This window comes from Salvia splendens, chromosome 3 (assembly GCF_004379255.2).
Source record: "Salvia splendens isolate huo1 chromosome 3, SspV2, whole genome shotgun sequence".
Lineage (NCBI taxonomy): Eukaryota > Viridiplantae > Streptophyta > Magnoliopsida > Lamiales > Lamiaceae > Salvia > Salvia splendens.
This window is the reverse complement of record NC_056034.1, coordinates 319,379-346,943: the sequence shown is the minus strand read 5'-3', so window position 1 is coordinate 346,943 and position 27,565 is coordinate 319,379. Positions and strand designations below refer to the sequence as shown.

The following is a 27,565-nucleotide window of genomic DNA, read 5'->3' as shown; positions in this document are numbered from 1 at the left end:
GTTAGTCCTTAGAGAGAGAGAGAGAGCATTATCATCTATAAGTGGATTTCCTTCACTAAGAAAATGATGAATTATTATTTATTATTCACCCTATCACTTCACCAGTCATTACCATGAAATGGTCGGCCAATATTGCACAAAATCCATTTAATTATTTTTTCTCTAAGTCAAACTATGAATTATGAATATATCTTCCATTTTCAACTATGGAATCACTGTTGGGAGGATTACAACAATTTATTCCAATATATCTTCAAAAGTAAACAGGAAATACACACCATCCACAAATTTTTTGAAATAATAGTATTTGTTTCCTGTTGAGAAAATATTTTAGGAACATTTTGGGCTCCACTTATTATCCTTTTCCAATGCTATTATTAGTAGTATTAATATAATAATTTAGTTTGATGTGATGAACAGAGTTTAATTTATATCTTGGAACTTCGGAATCTTGAACTGTTGAACACAATCACATTTTCTTAAGCATTATACTATTGAATAATTATAATACAAAATAAAATAATTTTCTAATTTTGATCTAATTTTTTCTTTGACCAACCTCATGATGTGAACCAATGTAGGAAATTGATAAAATAATTCAAAATTTGTTTTAGAGTTATGTAAAGATGATTTCTTGTGCATCCCAAATTGTTTAGTGTGAAACTCATCTCAATAGGCTAAGTGCCCACATCTCATTTGTTTACATGTATTTTTTTGGGCTCATCTTAAATAAATAAAGAAACCTTCAAAGATTTCATCCTCTATTTCATATAGCCTGTCACAGCACATTTGCTATGATCCAATAAAAAATGAAAAGATGATTTTCACTTTCACCAAAGTGAAAATATATTGTGAAACGATCCAATTCAAGAACATGCTCCAATTCTTTGCATCCAATCTAAATCACTAAGATTACAACCTGTATAGCTACAAAGGGCCAAAAATTTAGTCGAAGGGCCACGATTTTTGCACGAGCAAACGTGACAAAACTATCAAAGTACAAAATGAGTACAGAGCCAGTGGCTCTGTAGGTTTTACCTGCTGCACGACTGCTCCTTCACAAGCGAAAATTAAAAAGTCTCACCAACGAACAAAAGGTTACCGCTGCTGTGTGTGTTCTTACAAGGACTCGGAATCTTCTCAAGAATCACGAGCTTCACCACTCCATCAACTCAATCACCCTCTGCATCATCGCACACAATAAAAACAATGAGTTTTGGGAAGTTTAGCTCGCCACGTTTATGCTCAAATGACTTGTGGTTTCTACAATGTCGTTCATGCTAATAGAAATAGTTCGTATGGACAAGGAACAAAGCATATTTACATATCATTCTTTCAAGACTCTTTTCAATGTCAGTTCACCTTTGATTCATGTAATTTTCAATCCAAGTACTTAATATTCGGTCTGAAATAACTTAACTATAGTACTCTTTTGTAGTAGTATAAAGGGCCTAACTTTAACCATAAAAATTGAAATTACAAGAACTCAAATTTTACAAAATGGCCTAATTTTACCATAGATGAAAGTGCATGAACTCAGTTATTAACAACAAAAGTGTACTCAACTCCAAAAAAGTTTGAAATCAAAGGAACCTAATTATGTGTAATTCTAAAAAGTTTGAAATCAAAGGAACCTAAATATGCATTTTCCTTCTCAAAATCTATAAGAGCTACTATCTGTGTTCATAACTACCTACCTTTTTGTTTGAGTGATAGAAAGGACTGGTAAAAATAATCCAAGCTAATTCATTGTTTACTTATAGATTTTAATGGATTGATTAATTTTTGAGCTCGTTTGACCGTCTCATCCTTCAAATACGCAATCCTAATCGATCATGTCACTCGCCCTCTAATAGTACATCATAATCAAGTATCATGAGATATGCTAACCGCTGCACAGACTACATTTATTCATGAAAGTGACTTATAAATCTAAGAATACACGAACAATAAAAAACAAAGGCGAAACTCATAAAAAGTTAATCAGGACTACTAACCCTTTGTTGGATCAATGTGCACAAAGAAACTGGCAGCGACGATGATATAGCACAAAATAAGCATCAAACCTTTGAAATAGTTTGATTGACCTTCCTGCATCGAGAGAAGCAGCAAGAATAAAGATTTCACATATATCTTTCTCCGAATGAATTCAATCGAATGTTACATGCTGGGGCGTTTTAGGGAGACAAACCTGAAGCATAAACGCCACCACTAATACTGTGATGAATAGTGTAGCAGTCTCGAAGAGTTGAAAGTTCAAATCCATAGGCTGTCCCATAATCCAACCGACAATTACACAAAACGGAATCTGGAAATACCATAAATTTAAGAATCATAAGTTTGTTTAACAGATTTAACCACCTCAATGTAGAATCATAAGTGTATAAAGGCTTACTACAAACATTGAAATCTGAGTAGACGACCCAATTGCTACTCCGATAGTTATGTCCTGGAAACAGAACAGTCAAAAGAACGAAAGGTACAAAATGTTACAAAAAAAATAAGAGTGCCACGATATTCCAACACTCACAAGCTTGTCCTTCATTGCAAACATGATAGCACTAGCGTGTTCTGCAGCATTCCCAACGATTGGCAGCAAAATAACACTAATAAAGGCGACGGGCATGTTCATTGAATCGGATGCTCCCTGAAGAAATGTCAAAGCTGCCGTCATATTTTTATTTTCTCAAATTAGAAAGTGTTTGTTGTGTATCTTGATACCTGTATTGCGTCAACGAGATATCCAGATAGAAGGGATATCCAAAGAGTCAACATAGCAAGCCACCCGATTGCTTCCCACGGATTAATCTCGGGGACTTCATCATCATCAGCTTCGTCATTATCCCTAACCTGCATAAACACCAAGCAAAATAGCAATCAAATAGTGCATAAAATGCAGATACACGTAGATTCGTTGAATGTGCTCCGTGCAGAATATGTGTGTAAATGAACGCCCACACGTTACTCAAGTTAGAAGCTTACTAAATACGAACCTCATCAAGAGAACTATACAAATTATTCTGACTCTTGAGCTGAAAGAAAAGGTAGCTCGCATAAGCAATCAACATAACACAGCTGGTGACTCGTGAAAGAGCCATCTCCGACTTTCCCTTGTGCGCTTCTGTATGAGTGAATTGTAGAACAGCCGGGAATAATATGCACATAACCGCCATTAACAGTAACCCTGAATTCACAAGCGCAGTGGCCTGAAAATCCCAACACGCGTTAGTTTTTATTCGGGCTAGAATGCCCCTTTTTAACTGAAAAGCAAAACAAAACTCCATCCAATTTGATCACCACCTTATTGAAAACCTGGACTCTGTGGTGATGAACGAGCCCACCGCAGAAGAAGGCACAACCAAGCACCAAGAGCATATTCGACAAGATGGAACCCAGTAAAGATTGCTGAACAACCCTTATCATTCCGTTTTGTAATGCATAAATTGAAATTATCATCTCAGTAGCATTGCCAAATGTAGCATTTAGAAGGCCACCAACTGTAGATTAAACAATGCAAAGCATTTAAAAATTTGGATTGGATAGTCTACATATGTCAGCACACTGATAAAGGTGATTGAGAGGCATATAGAAGTCCGAAAATTGATGAAAGAAGAAAGTAAAATCATCCACACCATGTCATATAGCTAACTGAGTTCTATCACCAAGCCAATGGGATATTACCACTTTGCTTTAATTTCTCGTCTCAATATGTGAGAAAAGATTTTGGGCTTCGTTCATTTTGAAGGAAACTATAATATCGAGCACTATCTTACATTCAAACTTTCCTCAAATATTGAGGACGCATTCACAAACACTACTATACCACCTCAAATCAGATATCACTCTGAGTACCCACGAAGCCCGTTCATCAATTTCCCAAGATAACTGGCATCCACGAATGGGGAATGGGGAACCATTCCTAAAAGGATCTACTAGCTAGTTATTTAGACATGAAAAATACATTCATATGATCCTTACGTAAGCAACTGAGGCACCCTTTGAAAATTTTACGAGATGGAATTTGCAGCAAGCTTCAGTTTTAAGGTACAATTAAAGGCGAACAGAAAAGGGATCGTACCAGTTGGACCTGTATAACACGCAAGTTGCCTAGCACAAAAAGTGGAGCACATCAGTTTTTCATTCAGAAACCGAAAACTATGCCTAGCGACGAATTTTGGGGAGCAGATACTCACTCAGTAGCATAACCAAGGCGCTCTGCCAAAGGGATAATGCCAATTAAGCTGAAGAAGAAGACCAATCCCTACAATACATAACAGATATACATCAAAAACCACAAAATACACTCATCAAGGGATTTTCAGCAGTATCCCTTTTCCATATAGACATGATGACTGTTTACTTACATGCATTTTTGTAAAATAATGTAAGCATATAGCTAGAGGCCCAAATGGCAGCAATATGTTGATCCTCGCTTTGATCAAGACAATGTATATACTTCTGAGGATGCTGACTCGATTCACCTTTCGTATAACCCAAGAAGCAGAAAACTGAGGGTGTGCCAAGATATGACGAGAAGGTTCAAAACTCAACGAATGCATCTTATTAGTCGGCTGCGACACACTAAAAGGGATCTCCTCGTCGGAATCAAGGTCTATCTTTTCCTCAATGGATCCCATCTCCAGAAACACTTAACTGCAGAAACTGATAAAAAACAAACTAATGATCTAAGGTCATATGATGAATTAATTTAAACCATTTCCACATAAAAATGAATCAGAAATTAGGGGAAAAACAAACATTTGAATAAAGCATCAAACTCACTTATTAATACTAGATTCAAAACCATTGTCAGAGAAAATGTATCAGAAATTAGGGGGAAATGTAATTTGAAGAACCCAAGAATGCTCAATGTATGAATTACTACAATAAGCAAGATTTCAGTAAAAACAATAATTCAATCCAGACAGTAAATTAACATAAATCAACATCATATCCTATTCAAAAATTCCAAAAAACTGCAGATTCTACATCAAGTCAGACCTAGTCAACAGATCAAGAAAATTCAAATTAAAGAGCTACGAATTAGATAAATACCACCAAAGAAAACGTAGGCACAAATACACACAGATCAGGATACCTTGAAGCAGCCCACTTGGAAAAAAAAGGATAAAATGAGAAACAGGTGATAAAGGTCGAATCTTTAACCTTTATTATTAAGTAGGTTTCTGCCTTTTCTACTGATGCAAAGGATTTGAGCTCGGAAACTTAGCTGAAGCAAATATCTATCCCTCGTTTATCCACGAAAGAAAGAAAGGACTACTAGTATAATTTTACATGGAAGCTTATATACTCGTATGTTCTACGAGAAGAGCAATAGAAAAGGGAAAATTTCTAGTAGAAAAGTTGGCATATTTATTAGATATTTCCAGTCTTGAAGGTGTGAAGGTTCCAAGAAACAGCACCCAATATGATTTGGTTTTCGATCTATCCTTTATATCTTTGTGCAGTAATTTATTTGTGTAACATGTGTAAGGTTCATAATTAATAATAATTCAATGTTTCAAGGTTTAATCTTTACTTTGATTTTTTACCATGCTTCCAAACATATCCCTTTCATTATCTTTTTTATAGTTCATGAAAAGATGTGGTCTTGGTTTTTTTTTTGCAAAATAAAGTTCAAGGACTAAATTTAAATTGGAAAAACAGAAAAAGGAAATGCAGTCAATTGATTTATTTGCAAAGGTAAATTTTTTTGTAAATTACATGCAGTAATTAAATTTGAAATATAAATAGAGACATGAAATGAATTATATTTATATATTGGATGGTGGTGGGGCATTGAAGAGGACTATAAATCTGACCTGCCAACGACAGAGATGCAACCACTAGATTAAAACCAAATAAATACCCTTTTGCATTTCATTTTCTTCACTCATTTAAAAAAATAACAATAAATAGTTAAAATAAAAATAATAATAATAATAATAGAAAATATATCTCTTACTTTTAAATATTTATTATTATTTTCTAAAATGAGTGCAGAAAATAAAACGCTTTTATTAACATGGAATAGAAAGCAACAATAATTGGATTACTTGGGTATTAAATTCTTATAACTATTAGTTTAGAGCGAAATCAGATGTCACACGTTTGTTTAAAATTTAAGCATTAAATGATGGAATGATATGTGATGATCGATCTACTATTAAACCTGAATAATTTTCTGGTATTTCTAATTAATTTTTTGGGCATCAAGAATTTAGAAAACATCTCTACCTAATCATATTAAACTTTTTTTCTTTTTTTAAAAGATAGTAATCAATATTCATTTCTCTCTCGTACAAACCAAAATAAACTTATACTCCATCTTTACAACACTAGGAAATTTAAACAATGTCACTAATTTTGGAAAGGCAGCAATTTTGGGAAAGAAATATTTGGCCTATAATATTTATAGTTTCTCATCTTAACACAAAGGCCTAAAGTAGTATTTATAGATCTTTCACAAAACAATTATTAAGGCCCAATTATTAAGTGGGCCATTAAATTTTACTCTCTCTACAAAACAATAATTTTCTTTTGGCAAATCCTAATATGTAAAGAAGGTAACAATGAAGCACATAGAAATAAGAAACATCAAAAAATTATATTTGGCTTTTCGGGGATAATATTGTTTGAGACAGATTAAGATCTGTGTATTTGTAGTTAGGAATCTTGTTTGAAACGAATCCGAATCCGGATCCGAATCCAAACTCATACCGAATTATATAAATGTTGGATTAAAATATGTAGATTGTAGAGATTGAGATCCTTGCCATAAATATTCATCATTTAAATGAGATCAAGAGAATTTAAACTATAAGGCTCATGTTATCGAATGAATATGAGTTTTGATCTAGATTTTGAGTTACCTCCCATTGAATTACAAATATACAACTAAATATGAATTTAGATTAAAAAATTCCAACCCATCTCACAAGTAATGGTTTTGCACAAGTTATCGTGTTTCTTTGTTGCTTATGATAATGAAACAAGAAGCATAAGTTTATAAGACCATTTCCACCTCTGACTAAAATGCAAATAAAATTCACCAAGTCAAAATTGAACAAGACACAGCAGATTTCTAAATTATTTCATTCATCTTCTGCAGTCTTGTTTGGACAACCTAGTGTCCTAGTAATTCTTGCACAAACACACACTTCAAGACTTATGTTTTGGTGTGTTGACTCACTTCTCTTTGAATCAGCCAACCCCTCAAACTTTCAACTGCTAACATGAGAGAGAGGCACCAAGAAAAGTCAAGCCCAGAAAATAAAAACAGATTAACATATTGGTAACATTTCCATATCACACTATGCCAAAAAAGGGAGCAACAAAGCTCCTAAAACAACAACATCAATAATAGTAAATCTTCGATTTATAATGGATGATACTTTGTCCTAGTCCTAGATAAGGTGACATGGGAAAAGCAAAAGACAGCCACTGATGAAAAAACTGATGAAAAAAGAAAACCAAATGATCACATGTCTGCAACAAAACATGTGTATTTTTGGAGTTGGGTTCTAGCTTCATTATTGATACACTACTGTCCTTGCAAGAAAGTAACATATCTTTGCTCAAAACTGAAAAAAAAATGCCCCCAAATTCCATCATAAACTTTACCTTAAAACCAGCAAATTAGCAACTACTGTGTATAAGATGTGGCATCAAAGCATATGGGATATAGTATGAATTATCATCTGTGGATAATGTTCGATTTAGTACTAAAAAAGATAAGGATACCAAGACAAGAAAAAACCCCTTTTCCATAGTATCTATCCTATACAAAGAGGTGTCAATAACTCAGGGCAAAAAATAGCTCATTTTCCTTTCCCAAATGATAATACTAGCACTTAAAGTAATCCAGACCAAAAACATATTGGAAATTAACTTCTTTTCAAATGATTATCATAATAGCATCCAAATAATCCCCCAAAACAACTAAATTAGCTTCATTTCAGCTAAATAAAATACACAAAAAATGGTGGAAGTGGTTTTTGATGATTGAATTCATTAATCTTCTGCCTTGTTGTACATGAATCATCAGTCTCCCTTCTAAAAAACATGATTTTAATTCCACAAGACTACCATTTTTAGACTAAAGGAAGCTCAACACCATAAAATTTTTACTCTTTTTTCAAGAACAAAAAAAAAACCTTCAATCAAGCCGAGGAATAATGCTGGCGCGGCGGCGGCGGCAGGAGCTGGTGCGCCGCTGCCTGGTGATGAACCGCGCCGCCGCCCCCGGGAGAGGAGTGCTGCACGATGAACGGATGCTTGAGCAGCTGCGCCGCCGAGAGCCTCTTCGCCGGATCCCTCTGAAGGCAGCAGGAGATGAAATCCCTAAATTCGCGGCTGGCGGAGAGCGGCGCCTCAGGCGGCTGCGACAGACAGATCGCGCACATGAGGCTCGCCCAATCCCCCTGCCTCCCAACGGCGAAGGGGAATTTCCCCAAATAGAATTCGAGAACGCTGACGCCCAAGCTCCAGATGTCGCCGGCGTATCCGTCGTACTGGCCGTGGTTCAAATCGGTGTTGATCCGCTCGGGGCTCATGTAGGCGATCGTGCCGACGGAGGAATTGCAGGGATCCATCGTCTGCGCGAGGATGCGAGAAACCCCAAAATCGGCGATTTTGACGAGGCGGCGCGAATTGATTAGGAGATTGGAGGGCTTGATATCGCGATGGACGATTTTGCGGCGGTGGAGGTAGGCCAATCCGGCGAGGACCTGGCGGGCGAGGTCGGAGAGGGGCTGCTCGTGGGGGATGTGGGTGGATTCGAGGGAGCCCTTGTCCATGAATTCGAGGAGGACTTGAATCTCGCCGCTGTGGTCGAAGAGGTTGTGGCATTTGACGACGTTGGGATGGTCCACGTCGCGGAGGATCAGGATTTCGCGGCGCATCTGGTTGCGGACGGCGTCCTCGTGGTTGCCGTAGATGACTTTGAGGGCGTAGACGCCGCCGGTGGGGCGGTGGAGGACTTTGTAGACGGTCCCGCCGGCGCCGCTGCCGATGCGGCTGAGGCGGTCGAGGTCGGAGTAGTTGAGCTGGCAGGAGGCGGATGGAGGGGGGAGGGGGAGGGGGACGGCGAGGGAGGGGTCGCGGTGGGGGAGGGGGAGAGTGAGGTCGGAGCGGCGGCGGCGGCTGGATTTCCCGGCGTCGGCAGGGGAAGAAGGGGTTTGGAGAGGCCTCATTATTGGTGGGAATATGGAAATGAATAATAAAGTGTTTTTGCTTTTCTTCTTTTTTCTTTTTTATTTTGGGAATCAATGAGGGAAGGAAGGGGGAATCATGGAATTAATGAAGAGACAGAGAGGAATGTTGAGGTATTGTTGAGAATGAGATAGAATGATGAAATCTCCATGGAAAAAAAGAGGCTTCGAGGGAGAAGGTTCATGGAAGAGGGGAAATGGGAGGAGAAATAGTGAGAGGGGAGGGAGGGGGTGGCATTGGGTTAAAATAAAATATGGTTTGGAGGGGAGATGTGATTTATGATAGAGAAGTGTGAGAGAAATTTTTTGAGGTTTTTTTTTTATGCAAGTTTTGAAAATGAGAATTATATTTGACTTGTGAGGGTGTTTTTGAGATGGATGCTTTTTTTATAGGATGAGGGTTTGATGGAGATGGTGTGGGATTGTGGAAGAGGGATATATAGGAGTACATGGTTATACAATGGGATTTAAATAGAGGGTCGTGCTTGATCGAACTTATTATCATATACAAGGATAGAAAAATTGTATTAAATTCCAATCTTGCTATAATTGAGCTTAGGGTTCAACTCAATTCTTCAAGGTTATCGGATACAATGATGGAAAAATTGTATTAAATTCATACCATAATTGAGCTTAGGGTTAAACTCAATTCTTCAGGGTTATCGAATACAACGATAAAAAAATTGTATTAAATTCAGTCTTGCTATAATTGAGCTTAGGGTTCAACTCAATTCTTCAGGGTTGTGTTCGTTTTTTTCCACATTTGTCATTTTCCTTCTGATGCCAAAAATGATCTTTTTCATTATATCATATCCGACGAAAAACTGCATTAAATTCGGCCTTTATAATTGTAAAACTAATGGTCTGACTCAATCCTAGAGGGTTGGGTTCACTTTTTCTACATTTGTCATTCTCCTTCTGATGTCATCAATGATCTTTTTCACTATATCCTATCCGGCGAAAAAACTGCATTAAACTCAACCTTTAGAACTACAAAACTAATGGTGCAACTCAATCCTCCAGGGTTGGGTTCACTTTTTTCATTTTTGTCATTCTCCTGCCGACAATGATCTTTTTCATTATATCATATTCATCGAAAAACTGCATTAAATTCGATCTTTAGAACCACAAGATTAATGGTGTGACTCAATCCGTCTGGGTTGGATTCACTTCTTTTCTTTATTTGTCATTCGTTGTTTGTCTTCTCATGCTAACAATTATCTTTTTCTTTGTATTCAACATGGTGAAAAACTACATTAAATCGACCTTTAGAACTGCAAAATTAGTGGTGCGACTCAATCCTTTATAGTTAAGTTCACATCTTTTCATCATTTGTCATTCCTGCTTTGTTTAAAGGCAACAAGATCTATTTTTACTAGTTATGTTTAGAGGTCATAAGTTAGTTCCAAGTTAGAACATAAATGGAACTACTCACTCCGTCTGCGAATAGGAGTTCCGTTTTTCCATTTTAGTTCGTCCGCGAATAGGAGTTTCGGTTCACTTTTACCATAAATGGTAATAGGGTTCCACCTTTCACTAACTCATTCCACTCATATTTTATTTAAAACTAATATATAAATGTGGGACCTCTATTCCACCAACTTTTTTTCCACTCATTTTTATTAACATTTCTTAATGGCGGACGAGGGAGTAATACTCTCTTGTTTCATTTCAACGTTTAGTGCTTGTTGTTGGAATTATTTCAATGCTAATAACTATTGTGATCCAATGCATCAATTTCAAATTCATTCAATATTTTTGACGAAGCATATGAGCAAGATATCAACAATTATTCCTAATATGGTTTTACTAGATATCAAATGTGAATGTAAATATATTATTCATTTGATTGATGCCTGAAATTTGACATTTTGGGCAGTCTAAAAATGCAATTTGACAACCATTTTTCCTATTTACACATTCTTTCCCATTTTAGCCATCTTGAAGTAGGTCACTCTTTTTTTCTTTTCCCAAGTTCCCTGTTCCTTCCTTTTCTATATTATAAAAATTCATCCTATCACTTTGATTGCTGTTGTATTCTTATTTTGAGTAGTGATGGGTATTGAATACATTCATACTAATTGATTAAGAAATAATAATTTCATGTCCAAATATAAACTAAAGTTTGCCAGATACTCTCTATGTTCTGCCTAAACAGAGTCGTTTTATTTTCTTCAACTCCATAAATAATTAAAGTAAAAAAAGAGTAAAGTAAGTGAGAATAATATAAAGAATGATTTTTTTTTCGAAATCATTTTCTCTTTCTTTTCTTTTCTTTAGTCTTTCATCACTTTAATACTGATATTATTTTTTAAAACGAAAAAAAGAAAATAAATATGGAAGGAGGGGATCATATAACGTAAACGATTACTTTCTGCATGTCTATTCCCTTCAAATTAATTAAACTAACGAAAATCAAAACAAAAGGATGGGAAAGGATCAGTCGCAAGAGGAGAGCGTGTGCGAGCACGGGCCAATAGGAGAAGGTGTGGAGACTGTGTCAGTGTGAATAGTGCGTGACAGCGATAAATGAGGGGCGTGAGCGTATTTATTTGCAAAACCGCCTTTTTATGGGCCCCGTACTTCGGGTTTTTTACTCTACAACTCTACAAGCATTTTGTCTGAGCATCTCCAATGGCGGACATCCGGTCGGGCATCCGCAACAGGCGACCGGGACGTCCGTCATTATGGCGCGACAAGTCGGATACGGACGTCCCGTAAGGACGTCGGATGTCCTCGGACGTGCGGGCGACGGGCGGGTGGACGTCCGCTATTGTGCCGTGGGTCAGACGTCCGGGTCGGACGTTCGGTATTAAATTTTTTTTTAAACTCTATGTATTTTTTTTGTTTTATTACTCTGTAATTTTTTTTCGAAGCATGCATGTTTTTTTAATGAAGTTGTTAATTTTTCCCGTTCGTATTCGTCTTGAAATTTTATTTCCGTAAACGTAAATTGCTTTATTTGTGAATTTGTAATTTTTTTTATTGCGGGAAGTCCTAGTGGGAAGGGCGATGAGAAGAGCGGATTATGCAGGGGAAGTCCTAGTGACGTGGCAGTGGAATGGGAAGTCCTAATGACGTGACATGAGGTGTTTTTGGGAAGTCCTAGTGGATGTCCGAGTGGGACATCCGGGCATTGGAGATGCTCTTAGGAGTAATAGTATAATAGAGTCATATTCTTTTAAAAATGATAAATTCCACATATACTCATAATATATCCAACTCAATTGATTTATAGTATCATATTAATGTACATTATTGAGGCTAGGTAGCTATTAGCAGCCAGATACTAGCTGTGTTATTCTTGATGATTAGTCCCAATCACTTAATTTTGACATGAAAAAATTGACACCACAATTTCAACGGTTATCTCCTCAATTTATTTGTTTCTTTTCAATGTGAAATAATGAAAAGGACTTGTCCCATTAAATTAAATTAGTAAAGTCAATTGTGAGAAAAATATACAAATTCTGGAAAATGCACTTTTCGCTATTGCAAAAATTAGTGATTAAAAATTCATGGTATGTACAGTACAGAAATAATTTAAAATTTGTTTGTTTTATTTTTTATTATTAGAAGTAAATTGGACATTTTAAGTTCACTAAAAATAATTTCAAAACGTTAATAAACTAAAAAGCACATCTCATCCCATCCCAACAAAAAGTGGAAAAAATAAAAAATTACACAATTAAAATAACCTTGGTGTTGAAACCTGAAAGTGTCTCTTTTAAAAGTTTGTGTGTTTTTCGAAGTGATGTTGACAAATCAAATAAGTCAAATCCGTAAACAGTAGTTTCTATAATTATAGTAAGTTAATTACTTTTCATTAAAGAACTAATTAACCAAACTAAAGGGCAAAGAAATAACACCAGTTGACTTCTCAGTAGAAGATGAAGACCTCCAAACAAGGTCATGCAATAAAGGGTTTCAGTTTCATGTAATTATCGTACATTTGTCCCAACCCATATAAGCAGGTAGGAATCAGATCATTCATTCCAATCTTCTTAAATGCTGAAGTTTGGCAAAAATGAAAAAAACCTAACTCAATTCCAAAATGCTCAAGTTGACTTTAGGCAATGTGTCTTCTAAATTTGCTCAAGTCAACCCCTTTCGGTGACTTACTGGAGCAGGGAGTGACGATCTAAGTTCTACCTAGTCCCTCTATATCGAGGTATCTCAAAATATAAAATACAATTTGCAGAAATCAAACACAATAAGTATGATTTAGCATAATTACTTCATGGTTTGACCTTAAGCCCGAGTTGCAAGGAAAGTCCCAGTCACGAAAAGATGAGCCAGTCCATTTTGTAAAAAAGTTGTATTTGCAACTCGGCACAAGGGTCGAACCATGAAAGTATACAAGTTAGGTGATTAGCAGCCTAAATATTAAAGTAATGGATATAGATGATACCTAAGAAAGAAATACGAAAAGAATGGTTTTCACCAGTCATGACAACAAAATCCAGAAAAGATCTTCTAGAATAAGATGCTTTGCACTTAAACTAATAGAAAGTGGAGTATTAATAGTCAGCTTTCACACAGTAGCAAAAGATTAGAGGTATAGCAAGTAGCATCATCAACTTCACTTAATCTTATATTCGGCTAATTTGAATTCCCAACTGTAGACAGTGTAACTCCTTATGCATTCTTATGAAACACAGTGGAAATTTACACGATTAGCATAATATTTAGCAGAGTGCATACAGTTGGCAAAAATTTACAGTATTGGCATAATATTTAGTGGAGAATGTACCAGATTGACAAAAGAGACTCGAGAGCATAACATATTAGCACCTACTGAATTTACTTCCAGTTTCATAACCCGAAAAGGATGCTGCAGCATCGATATACGCCAAAAACATACCTCCTAAAGAAGAGGTCATCCCACGCCTCACAAAATCAATATTTGATGCTCCAAAGCACAGAAGAATGCACTTGATCAACGGCATATTTGAGCTCAGACGACATGTTCTCCACCTCACCATAAGCCTTCAACTTGGCCCTGACCAAACAAAGCAGACTCTTGAACCTCAAGTGCTTCTTCAGCAGCACCCGGCTGTAGGCGTGTAATCCCAGCCAGATCACGTCAATCCTTTTCACATTGTATCTGGGACGAAAATCAGCACCTCTGAAAGAATACATCCTCCTTCTGATTAGCCTGTTCATGTACCTGGAAGTGGAAATACATCCATCATGCCTAGTGTAAAGGAAATAAACTGTGTTGACAAAATTTGAGACATACCTCGGAGAAGTCTCTATAGCTTTGAGCAGGAATCTGGGGTGAAATTTCGGTAGAATTGATAAGTTGGAGAGGTGGCAAATGAATTTCATGGCACAAAGCAGAAAATTTTGATAGATGTTGAGTCTAACCACCCCTGGAGAATTGATGTTGGAATCATATAAAATAGGGTGGAATTTAGGCCTAAGATAACTTCTTAACTTTGATTTTAAGTTTTTTCCCACTTTGCCTTGACGTGATATTGTTAGTGTTGAACGCATATGATGATTCAAGTATCTGTATAACATACAAGAGTCACTTATATATACCGGCTATAAATAGTAAATGAGTAAACAATGTTAGGAAACATTCAACAAAATAAGCCAACTGATGAGGAAAAATCAGGCAAACCTTGTATAGTCAGCTTGAATTTCTAATGTAGAGCAGTTGACAAGGAGGCCACTCCATTGAAGAAATGAGATATTGTCTTTGCCGGTATGAAGCCTGTTTGACAGTTGGCCTTGTTGATTTTCCATGGTAAAATTTAGACCGTATTTCTCCTTATTCATGCAGCAGTTATAATCACGAACTCCTCTTTCCAATCTGGTGAAAAACATAGACGCCTGCCTCTTTGAAGCTGATATGAAGAGAAAATCATCAAGGTATCTAAGCAGAAGAGATTCACTACCAGGTGCAGCTATTTCAGTTTGACGGTTGCCCCCTGAAACTGAAGTGCCATCAGAAGAATGTTGTGTTACTGACAAGGTCCTCTTAGCTTTCTCCAAGAACGGAAATATTACATTCCTTTCCATGTGTCCATAATAATATGAACCCAGTAATGCGGACAGAACACTCCCTTGAGGTATACCAACTTCTTGAAGATAAAACTTGTTCCTAAACTGCACCATGTTGCGCATAATGTGCTCCTCCAAAAGTGAATGAATATTTTCCTTCTTTATTTTCCAGCTTGCATCCTGAAATGAGAAAGAAAACAGTGTGAATGAATTGGAACCACTCTTAGTATCAAATACTCCACAACATGGGCTTATAGTTGCACTGTGGCAGACTCATTTTATGCAATGGCGCTCTCTGAATTCGGCTTTGGCTAAATTAATGTAGCCATCACAAAAAGCAACTATAGATATAATGACAAATCGTTTAAGTAGACCAAAGCTGACTGCATATAGATATATTAAAAATAGAGGGTAGAGATCTGATAGCTGGTTTTGACACCCCAAAAACTTGGGCATATATTTTGCATGAAATGGATAATAAAAGAAACAGAATTAAAAGAAAAACGTCAAAGTAGGTTTTGCAAGACTAGTTAGTCTCCAGCTTATTTAATAAGATGATTTTTTTTTAAAAGTACCTCCTTAAGAACAATACTGCCCAATGACTGGACATGAAATTTTGATTGCATTCTTGTAGATGCAGTGGAAATATCTTGATGTGCTAACATCACATGAGGCTCAATCTTTAAATACTTATCTGTGCAAACAACTTGAGTGAACTTTTCCAGAATATGTTCATCATCACGTAAGGCATCCTTCATCACACTGAGCAATTTTTCATGATTTACAGAGTCAAAAGCTTTCGCCACTTTTGAAACCACCATGAATACATCAGGCAGGCTAATTGACCCGTTTTTCAGATGGAACAAGAAAGGCACAAGCTTTTTGTAGACATCATTGTAGTCAAAAACTGATGAACCCATCTTTTCTGGTTCCTTTTCCCGTAAACCTTTTAGGACTACATGCACATCATGAAGCACTGTATTAACAGACTTAAAGAACCTATGAACTCTGTGGCTGCTATACGCTCTTCTCCATGAATTTTGATTGGGCTGAATTCTAGAAGGTGTGGATACAGGAATTCTGGACGGTGCTTGAAGATTAGTCAGCATTCGGAATCCATTACTCTTGGGAAGTAGTCTGAACCTAGAGAAACCAAAAGATCTCTTCCCTAATATGTTTCTAGCAGACTCAATATCTAGTAGACGATACCGACCAGCAATCATGCACCTATTTTCTCTCATCAACTTCTCCCAAATAGACTTTTTATAGTATAGTACCTCCTGCTTCTCATGCTCACTTTCTGTGACATAAAAGTTGGCTTGGACCAGTGGTGATACTAGATGTGTAAAAACCCAAAGCATCCAACATTCAAGGATCGCATGCCTGGAATTATCTGGGATACCAATACAGCATCTCGAGTTTTGCTTATATGAAAAGATGGGAAACTTGGATATTTTTAATCTATGAATACACTCCTTCAGAGTGAGCTTCTCAAATCTTCGTAGCGAAATGAACTTCGAGATGTTTCTTCTCAGACATCTCCAGTTAGATGGTTCTCCCAGCAATGGTGAAGGGATTATTCTCCTACAAATTGCCCAAATGAATGATCCTACCTGATGATGCTTGAGACGACTCAAAACCGGTTCAGCTTGAGCAGCATTGGCTTCTTGGACCATCGCAACCTGAAACAATTTGACATCACTTTGTAAACCATCTAATCTGCTCATAGTTAAGTGTTTCTCAGAGTCCTAAATTTAAAGGTTAAAGGCATAAAATCATCCAGCCACACACCTAATTCCCACACAGGAAACAGAAACAGGATTAGACCACATAAATTGCTTTTAATGGAGAAAAGATGAACCACACGATTACCAAGATGAAGCAGAAGTGATCTGGAACTCCTTCCTTAGAAACAAGACATATACCGATAAAAGATGTCTAAATGATAGAATTTATATACTCCCTTCGTCCCATAAAAATATGTGCACTTTCCATTTTCGTTTGTCCCACGATAATATGTGCATTCCATTTTTAGAAAGCTATATCAATTTAATAATATAGGTCCCACTATCCACTAACACTACTTTAACTACCATTCTCATCCTCTCTTACTTTACCATACCATTCTCCTCCTCCCTCTTACTTTACCAATTTTATCTTAATTCTCGTGTCATACTCATTGCCCATATTCTTATGGGACGGAGGGAGTAGAATATTTGTAATTCAACTCAAACATTAGAGGGTACAAGAGGCGCAAATTTCAAATTACCTAAGGACCATGGTAAAAATGAGTCATAATGTACACGGTACGTCTTCATTGTAGGACAGCACAAACTTGTTAAGATATACAAACCTCAAGCCCAGTGCCAGCTCCCCTACTAGCATCTTGGTTTGAGGATCCTACAGAACAGTGTTTCTCCAACAGCCTCGCATGTCTATAATATCGAGTCTCGCGTATAAGCTTTTTCAGAAGCACTTTAAGGGAATGATACCTAGAGAAAAATACACACACTCCTGTTAAGAGAATGTGAAATATGTGCAAGTTTAAGTAATGTATTCTCTGCTATGTGATCTCAGAAGCATTTCAGTAGTGGATTGTATTACATCCTATTCTTCTAGAATGAACTTCTAAATGCACAACACATGCTGTCCGGCTGTCCCCCATAATAGTAATAGATCTGAAAACTGAATTATTTAGATTCCGGAGTAAATAACTGTAAATTCATGTAGTATAACATAAATAAAAGCAGTTGCTTACAAACAGGTGGAATTGACGGTAAGACCATCTTCAATGTGACAGCATGGTGTGCTCCCATTAATTTTGTCAGGACCAAATGCTTCAAAGATATGATTGAACAAGATGGAAGCACCAGAATCATTAGGCCTTAGAGAATACAAAATGTCTACTCAATGTTAAGGCCGAGCATCCGAGATAAATAGGAGGCAAAAGTTCAAGATCTACAATGAGAAGCTTTCTTTTGGTAAGCATAGAAGAGTTGGAAGGCAGTGGAGGCATTCAAAGATAAGCACCACTATCAAGCTAATAAATATACACTAACTAAAACCCAAATCCCATGAACTTCACCGAAAAGTAAGACTCTAATCACTGTATGGCACATGGTACAAGATGATGAAATATACTGACCATCTGAACTCATGCACACTAGTAAACAGATATGAGCACATTCTAAGAAGGATACGCTTCCTTGGCAGCATTGATGAACAATTCTCCATCCTATAGAATATGTTCTTTCTATCAATCTCAGCATTTCCAAGAATCCTTGGTTGATTTTGGAAAACCAAATTGCAAAATAAAGGAGCCATGTTCTACAAAACAAAAAAACAAAAAGGTCAAATATGACTTGTCCAGGGGCAAAATGACTTATTATTGTCGCCTGAATATGATTACATGTACCACAACATACATCATGGATCAGGATAAATGGCTATATTTGGCTCCATTAATCTACTACTACTAAACAAAATCAAATTATTTTTCTCCACACCAATCTAGAAAACAATATTCATTTGAGGTTAATAATAAAAGAACTAGAGATAATGACATGTAAGCTCTATAAAAAACAACAAAAAACTTACACCCATGTCATTTTGACTTGAACTTGAGACAAGGGGTAAGTTATCACAGGTACTACTACTTCCTCTAGATGGAAGCAGAGGGGGCGTTCCCGAAACAGCCAACTGTCTACGCTTTCTTTCACGCTGCCAGCGATACTCCCGTTTAAGCTTCCGAGGCTTAACAGTATCTTTCTTAGAGTTCCCTTCAATTTGTATTGGAGGAAGTTCTTCTTCAGAAATGCAAGAAGACCCTTCAGGCATAATGTCATTTTGACTTGAACTTGAGATGAGGGATAAGTCACAAATGCTACTATTTCCTGTTGATGGGGAGAAAGAAGGCATTCCCGAAAGAGCCAAGTGCTTGCGCTTTCTTTTACGCTGCCAGCTATGCTCCCGTATTTGCCTCCGAGGCTTAACAGTATTTTGCTTAGAGTTACGTTCACTTTGTGTTTGAGGAAGCTCTTGTAAAACATAATTCGACCCTGCAGGCATAATGACTTCTTCAGAATTAGGATGATTGTACAGTTTAATTACTAAGAAGAAAGCAAGGTGGCTTGGACATATAATGTTTCTGTTGCTAATATCCGTGGAGTGTCCACACAATAAATGTCACCTGGTGGATGATGCTGAGGTCTATGCGTTGGCATGATTGTAGGGAAGTTGGAGCACAAATTGGCAAGGGAAATACCAGAAATCTGATGGTGCTCATTCAGAGGAAGAGGAAGAGGAAGAAACATTGAAGTATGCTTTAACAAATACATCATGAGAGCATCACCGACCTAAAAGCATCACCGACCTAAAATTAGTCATTAGCACACCAATCAAGTAGTAAGTATACCTAGACAATAGTAGTAGTATCATGCAGCCATCTATCTCATTCAGTTACCCTTTTTAAGAGGAGAGACCACTTTTCAGATGAGAGTTGGGCAACAGCAGGACTAGACTGGGCCTCCTGTTACATGCAATAAAATCCAATAGCATTATCAAAGCAATGGTCGGTCGAATTAGGTGTAACGAAACACTTACTTTATCATATTGGCGGCATATAAGATTTGAAGTGGTGGGTTGCTGATGCAGTATAATTTCAATAGTTCTTCTCACAAGCTGAAACCATACATACATGTCAAGTTCTTATAATGAAAATACACTACAACACTGAATCTTCAAAGCAATCCTCAACACCGTCGGTGCAAGTGAACTTGTGTTGCGGTTGCCTAATACGATAGATTTAGATGACTAGTATAAATAGTTGGGGCGGGGCGTACCGCGAGTTGCGAGCAGCGGCAGTGATGATCGAAGACGGGAAGGGGAGGGGCGTCCTCGGAGACAACCACGAAGCAACCGTTTAGAAGGTCGCGGTAGTCGTCGTCATCTGTAGATCTGAGGAGGAACGACATGGCTTCGTCGCCGCTGCAAAAGAGGCAGCGGGGGTGGCCTTTGTAGTTGCAGGCGGCCGGCGGAGGAGGGATGAAATCCAAGATAGTGTCAGCGAGAGACCGCGCGCGGTTGCCGAACAAACTCCACAGAAACTCCGGAACTCTTTTTTTCTTCTTCGGCGCCATTGATTTCGCACGGGTGGAAGGGAAGGAAAAGAGAGTCTCAAAATTTGTATCTTTTTCTACACGCTTCGACTACATATGTTGCGACTACGAATCTTGCAATTGCAAAACAGTTTTTTAAACTATTAAATCCACATCCACACACATTTCATAAAACGCATGTTTTTTACTATCTATCTATCTATATATATATATATATATATATTCTGTTGTTCCATACACTCCTAGCTGCGTTTAAAGAGACGTGGATGCAGTACTAGTAGTATTTTTAATTCTCATGTGTCATTTTCCCAAGACGGCGTCTTTTCAGTTTTCAAATCATATCATAGCTACACTTACAAAAATGACAAATTCAGGAAGCAAAGCATGATATTTGCCTGTGTTTCTCGAACTATTTAGAGATTGCACGCACAAAAATGTTTTTGAGTTTGTTGTGCGGGCTAATTACATATTTCTTACCAAATATTTTACCTTTGTTTCAATTTAGTACAAAAAAATATTAAGTTTACATATTTTATATAAAAAGTTTACTTGGTCTTTCAAAATAATACATTCCATTAAGTTTCAATTTAGTACAAAAAAATATTAATTTTACATATTTTATATAAAAAGTTTACTTGATCTTTCAAAATAATACATTCCATTAAGTCCCTACTAACACCGTTACATCCAATTATATCATACATACAAAAAGTTTCATCAGTGTTTCAAATTTGTTCAAAAAATTTTAAATTAAAACCTTCCATTAATTATTTCAAACACAGTTATTTTTATTACTCACAAAAATGAAAAAACAATACATTGAAAAAAAAACCACCACTCTTCACCATCAAATTAGTGAATTGCATTTCATTGTGAAGCTTCCTCATGTAACAATGGAGAATACAACTAAAAAGATATTGAATCTTTTTTATAAAAATTAAATATTGACTTACTGACGGTTTAAAGCTCAAATTAGTCATTTTGTAAAGATGAAATATGGACTTATTTTATAATGTGCTCTATAAAGAATACAATAAAAAAATAAAGTATATTAAGAGACAGAAATTTTTTTAAACCACGATCAATTGCTGGAAGAATTGATATTGATTGTTAATTTTTAGAGTGATTATTTGTATTAAATCTCTAATTATTCTTTTAATATGATGATAAGTTGGACAAAATTATAAACTGACTAACGGTGTTTGAAATATTTAACGGAATGTACTAATTTAAAACACTAATATAACTTTTTGTATGAAATATGTACGCTTAATACTTTTTGTACTAAATTGAAACAAAGGTAAAATATTTTGTATGAAATATGTAATTACCCCGAGAATTGCCGAAGAAGATGAATTTGTCTTCTTACTAAAATTTATGGTGCTCAATTTCACTGTTTTGGTACAAAATTTCCCTAGTCTGACAATCTAAATAAGTGTACTCAATAAATAGAATTTTACAAATGTAATCATATACATTATGGAAACTTAATCTTACTACAAAGTAGTACAGTATTTGGTTAATTCAAATTCCCAACTAAATTGTGCATTATACTATTCATACACGGCTAGAATTTTACACGGACAGCAGTAATATTTAGCAGAGTGTGTACACACAATTTGCAAATCAAGATTGTTTTTGTCTCAATGATTTATCGCGATTCATAGGTTCAGGTACCTTGATATGGCCCGGGAGTGGCGGTAGGAGGACCATACGAGTATCTCCATTCTCCACAAGCCACGCATCTTTCAATCTCGGTGCTGTTGTCTAGTGTGCAAAACTTGCAAGACCAGACTTTGAACTTCGTTGCTCCGTTGCATTTACTCTTAGGTGTTCCACAGGCTTCGCATATAAGAGCTCTTTGCTGCAGTAAATATATATGCACTCAGCAAAGAAAATCAACCAAAAAACTATATCACCTCAGAAATATTTTTTCTTTGAAAGGGTACTTATATGTAAAACATGTGTAGTTACATGAAGATTAACGGATTATATGGTTGGTGATGCATAACATAGGCAGGTTCTAATGCCTAGTTAAGCATACTATTATATACAAAAGTCATGTTGTAAAGAGCATAATTTATATCGAGGCATGTTATGTGGCAATTCCATAATAAGAAATACAATGCTCATATTCAAGTGGAGTAGTAATTAAGGTTATAATGTGAACATCATAATCTGAAATGGAAGCAAGGTTTTTTACCTGATTTAACAAGGTGCATGTGTCACACTGCCATGATGATTCGTCTTTCTGGTCCTGGACTGACGTTGAATCAAGAACTGATGTTCTGGTAGTTCTGACATCCAATGAACTAGTTGGGCTTTCGGAAGGCCCCTCGTGCTCTAGTGATTTGGATCCACACCATAAATCGTCGTGTAGTCTCCTCTCTGCAGCCATAGCAGCCGCTTGAACTGGACTTAGCACGGCTTTAATGCTACTATCACCACCAAGGCGTTTAGGCCCATGGGGTAACAGAGCTTCATTTCGAGACCTCTTTTCAGCAGCTGCTAGAGCTTGCTGGCGTAGGGAAGATAGAGGAGGTTGACGAGAATATCCACCCAGTCTCTTCCCAGGGAGATCAAATCCTTGCCCAGTTCCAGTTATGCCTTTGGCCATAAGCTCTTCACATTCCTAAGAAAATGGTGAATTTGAACCAAATGAGCATACTGCATACATAATCATTAAGAAGAAGTCAAAAGGATGTGCTCGAATTAGCTCATCTGAGATATTTTTGCAACGAGAATAAAAGAATTGCTGCTTCACAACATTCAAAAATGAGATCAACAGCACAGCAACCTTTCTCAATTCATCCAAAAGATTGTAGAAATCAGCATTGTGAGGGCCATGTTCGTTGTGACAAAGCTCATGCAGCATTGTGTTGAGAATATGATCATAAGGGAAAAAATCCCACTCGTTGTTTGGTCTACGTAGTCTCAACTTCACCTCAGTCCCTCCTCCTATATTTAGCCCTAAAAGAGATGGGTTAGGTGGGCTGCAAGTCAACAATACGTATTAGCCAGCAGGCGAAGCATGACAAAGATGAAAAAACATCCAAAACCACAAAGAGAAATTTTGATCCCACCAAAACTCAGATAGGACCTTCACTTTCCATTTTCTCTTCCTCATGATAGGTTGCACTTGCTTTGCCACTCTTTCGAGAATTTCCCTCGCCTCATCCTCACGAACCTTCTTTAGAGGTTTGATTTCCCAGACTTTGTTAAGATCATTCAAGTCCATGAGGATAGCACGAATGCACAACTATAGTGATCAAAAGACAAATTGCAATAAGTTAAACTAAAATGATTTGTTGCTAACTACTTACACCAAACTATTCAAAAATTAGCATGTGGTTTTATAGCAAGTACGTGTCAAGCATGAAATTCACCATAAATACCAAAGTCACCTAGCTCTCGTTCTCACAACAATATGCAGCTGCGTCATCACTATTTCTAAAATGCAATCAAACAAAATTTCCAGAAACTCGGTAATTTTGAATTTTGAGTCTAAACTCAACATTTTGAAGCACAATTAGCAGAACAGATTCTTCACATCCAAATCCACACCACTTTTAACTACATGTAGCATCAATTTCAACATCTCCACTTTTCCTAACAAAATTGGATCACTTTTTCTGCATCATCATTCCATATCGAGACATGTCTTGCTTCAATTACACAAGTGATCACCGATTAAATTAATGTGTATTAACACTATAACAGGAAAAAGAATTATCACTAGCTCGCCTCAGCTTATGCTTCCATTTTGGTCAATTTTCCCTAAATAAGCATATTTTCTGTAAATTCCATCCGAATTAAAGCAAAGCAATAACATCTCATTGCAATCAAAACATAATTAGATGACACGATACAAAATATCTACATCAGCAGATAATTGAAGAAATACAGAAGCTTCACGACTGGAAATACCTGGAAATTACGACTGAAAATCACAGATATCCAGCGCAAAAAAACAGCACTGACTTGCCGCGAACTTTGAGATATTGAAAATTTGCTGTAATAAATATTGAAAATTTGTGGCCAATAGGAATTTCTTATTGAGCAAGCTACCAAGAAAAATTTTCAAATTTTACACTCATAAAACTATTTGTGGGCCAAGGCCCAAAATGGAGAATTGGGCTTTTCTTTTTTCCTATGGACAATCTCTTTTTCCATCAATGAAAGATTTGTGTTTTTTCACCTGTTGCAGTTGGAGTATGGAACGAGAAATAAATAAATTCACCATAGTTATAAATAACTTGTAATTATATATTTAGGCTTAACTCAATTCTTATTATGACTATAATTAATGTCCCCTGCTTGATCGAGGAACTGAGGAAACAATTCATATATTAATTGGTTTATAGAGTGTTATATTGCTAACTCAATACTTAATTGATAATTATAATTAAATAATAGTCATTAAATATTCAAATCAATGGCCTAGATTATCAGTCCCGTAATGTCAATACGATCAACAAAAAACGTCAATAAGAGTATTAGAGTGTCCACAATGGTCGCCCTTGAGGGCCACCAAAGTTGGCCCGGCCACCAAATGTGGCTCTCCATGGCCCTCCACAATGGTAAAACCCAAAAATAACAAGGGCCACGAAATGTGGCCCTCTCCAAAATAAAAATTAATTTGTTTACTTTTTAATGATATTTTTTAACTTAACTACAATAAATTTTATTACACTATAATTTATGATATTTATAATTTTAATTAAAATAAAATAATTTGGATTGTAAATAAAAAAAATTTCACAACCTAACCAAAAAAAAGGTTTAACAAGAACTTCGTTGTATTATATTAAAATGGAAAAATTATACAACGAAATTTTTCTAGTTTAAAAACAACAACCCGAAAACCTATATCACTCTGCGACGCTCCTTCTACGGTTTCAGACCTCTTCAACCAAATCAGCTTGCAGTGTTGTATGCGATATTTGGCTCCGCATATCAGTGTACCGCTGGATCAAGTATTCATTAGTACGTGGTACACCCATCTGCAGGGGCTCCATGACAATACCCGAGCTCGAACTAGCACCATCTTCCGGTGTCCATCGCTCTGCAGCAAATCATTCGTCAGCTATTATCATATTGTGCAATATGATACATGCAGTCATGATGTCTGGGACATCATTTTAGTGCCATTGTCGAACCGGGCACCGTATAATGGCCCATTGCGCTTGGAGGACACCAAAAGCTCGCTCAACATCCTTCCTAGCACCCTCTTGTTTTTTCGCGAAATAGGTTTGCCTCTGCCCAACGGGTTGTCGGATCGACTTCACAAACACGGGCCAGCGAGGGTATATCCCATCGGCCAAATAGTATCCCATATTGTACTGCGTGCCGTTGGCCATGAATCTAACTTGCGGGCCCTCACCCCGGCACTCGTCATTGAACAGATGGGACGATCGTAGAACGTTGATGTCGTTGTTCGACCCAGCGACACCAAAATACGCATGCCAGATTCGCAAGCGGTAGTCAGTAACGGCTTCCAGGATCATCGTGGGATGTCGGCCTTTGAAACCAGAAATGAACTGCCCCTTCCAAGCCACCGGGCAGTTCCTCCACTCCTAGTGCATGCAATCGATGCTCCCCAACATCCCTGGAAAATGATGTACAGTCCCGTGCATATCAATCAGACTCTGGCAATCATCGGCCGTTGGCTTCCGTAAATACTCCCCTTTGAAGATATCCTTAATGCCCCTACAAAACTGCCTCAACGTCTGTAGGGCAGTCGTTTCGCCTATCTGTAGGTATTCGTCGAACATGTCAACGGGCCCGGCATAGGCAAACTGCCTAATTGCCACCATACACTTCTGATATGTCGACAAGCCGGGTCGGCCGGTGGCATCATATCGCAAGTTGAAGCACTTGAACCGCTGCGCCAAACACGTCGCTATATGGACGAAGAGTTGTTGCGACATTCTGAATCGCCGACGGAAAATCTCTGGCGGATAACGGGCGTTCTCGCTGAAGTAGTCTTCCATCAACCGGCGGTCAGCCCCGGCATGGTCACGGTCGATATACCGCCGATGATAGAACGGCCGAGGGACTGCCACCGCCTCTGCCGCCGCCTCGTCAGCTTCATGTTGCACCGCTGCAATCAGGTTTTGGAACTCCAGATCTACCGCTTCTTGGTACCGTTCATCGTCGTAATCCATATTTCAGAAGTTGAATTAAAATAGATTGGAAAGATTGGAAAGAGTGGTGTTTGAATTGGAGTAGAAAAATGGAGGAAAAATGGTGTGTATTTATAAAAAAAGAAGCAAAAAATAAAAATAAAAAATTTCGGTGGCTGGGCCACGAAACGCGGCCAGCTGCAGTGGTGGGCCGCGGAACACATGGCTCAGCCGCGTGAAGGCCGCGGCCTCTCGGCTCTCGACCCTCAGCCACCATTCGTGGCTCTCTGCAGTGGGGGCCGCGCACCCAAGCCACGGCCGCGGCTCTCCCACTGTGGACACTCTTAAGGTCAATTGACAACAAATTAGTTATAACTAACTTTTGAAAAATATCTCATAACTTTAAAACGCATATAACTTTCTCGATTTAAATTATGTTTTTGCACAACATATATCAAATTAAAGATAATTTCATAAGGATTCTAACGAGATCTCACTTGCATATGTTCCGATATAAAAATTTGAAAAAAAAATAAAAAATTTTCAATTTTTTCGTACAACAATAAATGTAAATATAGTATATAAAATATGTCAATATAATACATATAGAATGTCAATATAATCAATGTGTTGATATTTTCAAAACACTACATTGACATTTTTATCCAAAACCTAATTTGGTAGTTTTTTTTTTTATCTTTTTCGATTTAGTTAATAAAAATGAAAATCACACGTGATAAATTTTAGACCACAAGATTTCTAAAATAATATGATCTTAAATTAGTTGTAGTTAGCAATTAAATAATGAGTTAGCCATTAATCACTCCTCCCATGTTACTACTATTTTCTAACATATATTAAGTGTATTATATTATTTGGATTGTTATTATATTGACTCATAGAGGAAAAAGTGTATTGCTAATATTATATTAACGCATCAAGGAAAAAGGATTGACAAAATTTAAAGAGTGATGCTAAATGGCCATAATGTGGCCGGCCATAAAGAGTTAATTTAGTCCATTTACATGTATAAAAAAATTATAATTACCGATATAAACTTATATGTGTGTGAATGGACTTGTAAGTTGATACTTATCTT

General features: G+C 37.0%; 5 protein-coding genes across 13 annotated transcripts; all 5 read right to left on the bottom strand.

The window, feature by feature from the left end:
• Nucleotides 1-803: 803 nt before the first annotated feature.
• LOC121794124 (vacuolar cation/proton exchanger 3-like) lies at nt 804-5,436 on the bottom strand. 9 transcript variants are annotated; one of them, XR_006049240.1, is made up of 13 exons: nt 5,167-5,434; nt 4,365-4,662; nt 4,194-4,261; nt 4,079-4,107; nt 3,301-3,497; nt 2,994-3,206; nt 2,722-2,850; nt 2,531-2,647; nt 2,396-2,449; nt 2,192-2,308; nt 1,998-2,091; nt 1,039-1,183; nt 804-927 (listed from the first exon to the last, which is right to left on the bottom strand). XR_006049240.1 is itself a non-coding variant. In XM_042192148.1 (12 exons), the coding sequence occupies exons 2-12, from the start codon at nt 4,635-4,637 to the stop codon at nt 1,173-1,175; spliced, it is 1,302 nt and encodes a 433-aa protein (XP_042048082.1). In that variant the 5' UTR covers nt 4,638-4,662; nt 5,056-5,435; the 3' UTR covers nt 804-1,172. The 9 variants fall into 9 exon arrangements, 7 of the variants coding, with proteins under 7 accessions (XP_042048082.1, XP_042048084.1, XP_042048081.1 ...); XM_042192148.1 differs by having other exon boundaries at nt 804-1,183; nt 5,056-5,435; XM_042192150.1 differs by having other exon boundaries at nt 804-1,183; nt 4,365-4,677; nt 5,099-5,435.
• A 2,489-nt stretch (nt 5,437-7,925) lies between these two features.
• LOC121797163 (mitogen-activated protein kinase kinase 5-like) lies at nt 7,926-9,597 on the bottom strand. Its single transcript, XM_042195901.1, has one exon. The coding sequence runs from the start codon at nt 9,192-9,194 to the stop codon at nt 8,163-8,165; it is 1,032 nt and encodes a 343-aa protein (XP_042051835.1). The 5' UTR covers nt 9,195-9,597; the 3' UTR covers nt 7,926-8,162.
• A 4,220-nt stretch (nt 9,598-13,817) lies between these two features.
• On the bottom strand, nt 13,818-20,421 carry LOC121796443 (telomerase reverse transcriptase-like). Its single transcript, XM_042195299.1, has 12 exons — nt 20,066-20,421; nt 19,827-19,904; nt 19,687-19,752; nt 19,414-19,579; nt 18,822-19,282; nt 18,425-18,551; nt 17,983-18,127; nt 17,578-17,716; nt 15,800-16,906; nt 14,842-15,404; nt 14,455-14,727; nt 13,818-14,382 (listed from the first exon to the last, which is right to left on the bottom strand). The coding sequence occupies exons 1-12, from the start codon at nt 20,360-20,362 to the stop codon at nt 14,112-14,114; spliced, it is 3,693 nt and encodes a 1,230-aa protein (XP_042051233.1). The 5' UTR covers nt 20,363-20,421; the 3' UTR covers nt 13,818-14,111.
• A 1,259-nt stretch (nt 20,422-21,680) lies between these two features.
• Nucleotides 21,681-24,383, bottom strand: LOC121793470 (DNA-dependent metalloprotease WSS1-like). The gene is made up of 5 exons (XM_042191482.1): nt 24,269-24,383; nt 23,425-23,600; nt 23,139-23,334; nt 22,545-22,973; nt 21,681-22,205 (listed from the first exon to the last, which is right to left on the bottom strand). The coding sequence occupies exons 2-5, from the start codon at nt 23,577-23,579 to the stop codon at nt 22,011-22,013; spliced, it is 975 nt and encodes a 324-aa protein (XP_042047416.1). The 5' UTR covers nt 23,580-23,600; nt 24,269-24,383; the 3' UTR covers nt 21,681-22,010.
• Nucleotides 24,384-25,917: 1,534 nt separating this feature from the next.
• Nucleotides 25,918-26,508, bottom strand: LOC121795083. The gene has a single exon (XM_042193519.1). The coding sequence runs from the start codon at nt 26,506-26,508 to the stop codon at nt 25,918-25,920; it is 591 nt and encodes a 196-aa protein (XP_042049453.1).
• Nucleotides 26,509-27,565: the final 1,057 nt, after the last annotated feature.